This window comes from Musca autumnalis, unplaced genomic scaffold, assembly GCF_047663935.1.
Source record: "Musca autumnalis isolate F117 unplaced genomic scaffold, ASM4766393v1 scaffold_3, whole genome shotgun sequence".
Taxonomy (NCBI): Eukaryota; Metazoa; Arthropoda; class Insecta; order Diptera; family Muscidae; genus Musca; species Musca autumnalis.
Window position 1 is genome coordinate 156,645,605 of NW_027411866.1, and position 4,726 is coordinate 156,650,330.

General features: G+C 35.5%; 1 protein-coding gene across 1 annotated transcript; it reads right to left on the minus strand.

Moving 5' to 3' along the window:
• Positions 1 to 557: 557 nt before the first annotated feature.
• On the minus strand, positions 558 to 1,016 carry LOC141398347 (uncharacterized). The gene has a single exon (XM_073975636.1). The coding sequence runs from the start codon at positions 1,014 to 1,016 to the stop codon at positions 558 to 560; it is 459 nt and encodes a 152-aa protein (XP_073831737.1).
• Between the last annotated feature and the right edge of the window lie 3,710 nt (positions 1,017 to 4,726).

Consider the following 4,726-nt stretch of genomic DNA (forward strand, 5'->3'; position numbering starts at 1 on the left):
ATTATTGGCTGTGCGACATCAGCAACAATAAAAGACCAGAGAAATTTTCGTCGTAGACCAATGTTGCAATTCACAATTTTTGTTCCATATGTTCGTATTTTGGTATTATTTGCTGCATACAACACAAATGATTTTGGTGGACTCTTTTTATCTTCACTCGTCGGTGGTAATACTGAAATGTCGGCTCCAGTATCTATAAGGTACCTGTACTTCGATTGTTTATCTTGAATGAACAGGCGACTTATATGTAGGCCACTCTCATCCGTCACCGTAGATGAGGTGCCTAATTGTTTTCCGATGGCTTGAAGGAACAGGGCGGCCGACATTTTGTAGCTCTCTTACCAAACTTGAAATGGTACCAGCATATGGATGATCTTGTCCGAGAACTGCTTCTTGAGCGGCGATAATTCGTTTTGTTTCTACCATTTGCTGACACTGCCAAGCTATTTACCTTTGATAGAAGTTCCGATACTTGCCTTTCAAGAAATTGTAATCGGCCATCATCATTTGTTGAAACTGCGTTGACTACACCAGAAGCATCCGATTGGTCATGTATTCTATCTGCCATCATTGCTCACAGACAATATAGCTCTTGTTGTTTGTGGTAGGCGTTGAATCCACAATGTCTTCAGAAGCTGTTCGGACACTTTTCCGCATGCTAATTCCCGCATTTCTCTTAGCAATCCAGAGGGTTTTTTGTCACCAATACATACATTTTCCAATAATTGCCGTAGTCTCTTCTCTTCCGATTCCATGAATTCGTTCAGCAATGTCTTCTTTAGCGTTTCGTATTTGTCCTTCTCAGGAGGATTCTCCAAAACATGACTCACATGGCTTAGGATGTTGCTCTCCATGGACCCAACTAGCGTGTGGAATTTCGTTTCATCAGAAGATATTCCTGCTGTTACGAACTGGGACTCCAATTGAATAAACCATAGTCGTGGATTTTGTCGCCAAAATGGAGGAACGCGTACAGCAACTCGGGATATTTCCATTGATTTATTTTCGGTTGACATAATTGAAAATTTTTTTAATTTTTTCGTTCGGGGTCACCAATGTAGTATGGATACGAGTGTTCAATTCAATTTCAAAAACAAAACTAAATTTTATTTCATGAAAAATATTTTTGTTTACATTTTTCCTATTGACAAAATTCTTAGCCTACTAAATATTTTTATTTTTATAAGCACAGTTACTGTTAATACAAAGTGCCACCACAGTTTTTTGTGGGGGTTTTCAGACTTAAACCACTATAACTTAGCCATTTGATAAATGATTTAAAACAATAATAGCTTATTCAAAATATATTATTCACCCCTTTAAAAGGAAGAAGGATCAAAAGAAATCCGTTGTGGAAAAAATAAGATATGCCCGTTTAAACTTGAAAACATAAGAAAGATTTTCACTACTTTTACCGTTATAAAAAAATAATACGAAGCGACCCAAACGAATTAAAGGCATTTTCGTTCTCCATGGATCCCAACACGATGGAATTTTGTATCGGAACGCTTGAAGTGTTGTGACCTCTAAGAACCTCAAATATCAACATCTTGTTCTGTTGAGAAAAAATTGTAGCTAAAATCCTCAAATATCGAAAATATAGAGATACCCTTAAATGGGTAAATCCTTTCCACACTTCTGTTCAAAGTTATTCAAACTTAATTCACAAAGAAATACTTTGTAATACACCTAAGGACTTTTAAGATTTGTACTAATGAAGACAAAGAAGCAGAACAAAATGTTAACTTAAAATTTAAATTCGAATTTTCTATGTGACTATTTTCTAGGATTTCCAAACTAAATAAGGGCAATTTCAAAGTATTTCGAGTTGATTGCTCTCAAAGGCATTATTATTTAAATTGCTTTGAAGCGTTATTGCAATAAATAAAGAAATAGGTCATAACAACAGTCTATCTATCCCATTCATAACCAGCACTATGACACACACACATACACACATGTATTTACTCTTTTAGATTTGATCTAGCAGAGTATTTTCTATTTTGCTAAATGAGTTTGTGCTTCCAATTTATTTAGCCAATTTTGTTGACCAATTATACCAAATACTGCAGAGGACTATGTACATATGTATGTATGATTCAGTGTAGACGAAAGTTTTCCAAAAATGCAAGTAATTTCAAAAAATATACAAACACCCACATGCAGTCATCATACCATGTAGTTTTTTCCCTTTCCTTGAAACTGGCTGGAAAGAGTTGAAATTGTTTCAGTTAAGTTGTGTTGTGTTTTTTCTGGCCTTTCTAAAACAAACAAACTTAATTAAAGTTATCAGCTTGTAATTTGCAAAATGAATAAGTGCATCTATCAAGTACGGCTTTTATGCTGTTGCTGCTCCGACTGTTACTTAATGTTCACTGCTTATGTTTTCAGCTCATGCTCAACATTGTTTTTAATCAAAAAGTTTCTTTTACAGAAAGCCAGTCTCAGAGTTCACAGGGTGTGTGTGCGTTTGTGCATGCTACCCAGACTAGATAAGTGAAAACTTCTCATCTTGCATTATTACCAAATCACCCAAGCACTTTGTCATTTCTGTTGTGGTGGTGGTTGCAATTCTATACCCAAACCAGCTGGGGCCTGGAACTTTTCAAAAAAAAAAAAGTAAAAAAAGGAATAGCCAGCTAGACTTGAGGGTCACAATTACACAGAAGAACAGAATGACAAAGTCCGTCCATTGGAGAAACTGAACTTCTACCATTGATAAATTAAAGATTCTTAATTTTTGACATTTAAACCAGCTTTGGTAGAATCCCAAGAAGGAAGATAACTCTGCTACGAAGCCTGACCAAAGTTTCCTCTGTTGTCATCAAGTGCAAAGCGAAGATGAAGAATAATTGTTTACTTGTTTAACATTATTGTTGATTATTTTTCTTGTAGACCGAATTACAAACAAGGAGCAATTAATGTTAGTAACTTTTGTAATTATTTGAAAAATTTTATAAATTGCAATTTATTACTTACACACTGAATGTAACGCACACACGCCCTCGTACATCCATACACCCTGCAGACAATGGAGATCAACCATGCGTTACGTAGACAAATTCATACATACTACATATGTGACTCACATGAAATTAGAAAGAAAAAGTTTGGTGAGAAAAAATCTTAAATTTCTTACAATAGAACGTATCGTTAAATATTAATGTCGCCAGAAGTATCTATTTTTAAAAGCATATGGAGCGAAGCTATACGAGGGCGGTTCGGAAACTTCTTAGCCAATCAATGAAAGAGAATAGTTAGTTTTTCAAAAACATTTTTATTTTTCAATATAATCTCCTGAAACTTCAATACACCTAATCCAACGCTTTTCTAGCAATTCTATCCCTTGAATAAAATAGTTTTCCTCAAGGTCTTCAAAATAGTGGTTTACAACTGTAATTGCATCTTCATTTGAGGTAAAACGCTTGCCAGCAAGGATTTTTTTTAGATTTGGGAACAAGTAAAAGTCACTGGGAGCTAAATCAGGAGAATAAGGTGGGTGGTCAAGCAACTCGTACTTTAATTCGTTGATTTTAGCCATTGTTAAAACACTCTTGTGCGCTGGTTCTATGTCTTGATGAAAAATTATTTTTTTGTGTTCTAAGCCACGAAGTTTTTCTCGAATTTGTACATTTAATTGATCCAAAAGGTTGCAATAGTACTCTGAATTTATTGTTTTACCCTTTTGCAGATAGTCAATCAATAAAATACCTTTGAAGTCCCAAAAAATCTTTGCCATAACCTTACCAGCCGATTGAATTGTTTTTGCCTTCTTTGGGGCACTTCCTCCAGCTTCAGTCCATTGTTTGGATTGTTCTTTTGTCTCTGGAGTATAGTGGTGGATCCATGTCTCATCAACAGTTATGAAACGACGCCTAAAATCCATTTTATTTCGCTTAAAACGATCCAAACAAGCTTGAGAAATGTTCAATCTTATGTGTTTTTGATCGACTGTTAACAAATGCGGCACCCATCTTGCAGAAAGCTTTTTTCATCTGTAGTTCTTCACGCAGAATTAAATGGACTCGATCATTTGAGATGCCCATGATATTAGCAATTTCACGCACTTTTATTTGTCGATCATTTAATACCATATCATGCACTTTGGCTACAATTTCTGTTGTTGTTGCTGTTTTTGGACGTCCACTACGTGGTTCAACTTCAATGCTTGTACGACCACGTCTAAATTCAGCAACCCAATTTTTTACTGTTGCATATGAAGGAGCACTTTCACCTAACACATTCACCATATCATTATGAATTTCTTGTCCCGATAAACCTTTTTTATGTGAATATTTAATGACAGCACGCATTTCTAATTTTTCCATTGTAAAAAAATTGCGGATGTGTCTTTTTTGAATACCTGTTTCTATATGAAGGAGTTGCCAGATCGAAACAAAACTTAACATGTTTCGAAAACACTTAATTTGTTTCTGTTTATACCGCGCTTTTTGTGCTAGGCTAAGAAGTTTCCGAACTGCCCTCGTAGTCGGCCCCGACCCCACTACAGCCTTGGCTCACTTATTTATTTCCTAGAGGGCATATACAGGCAAAGTAGCCTATATATGGAAAAAGAACTACTGACCTTTCCCCTGATGCAAATTGCAATAATGTGTCTGCTAGATAACGGACCTACTGCCTAATATATAATTGGTTTTGTGTAGTTTTTTGTATCATGCAATTTACGTGGAGTCCTAGCGTATTAATTATCCAATTGGATTTTCTA

What these genes read in the sequence shown, in the direction of transcription:
- LOC141398347 (XM_073975636.1), bottom strand. Translation starts at nt 1,016, where the DNA reads ATGTCAACCGAAAATAAATCAATGGAAATATCCCGAGTTGCTGTACGC.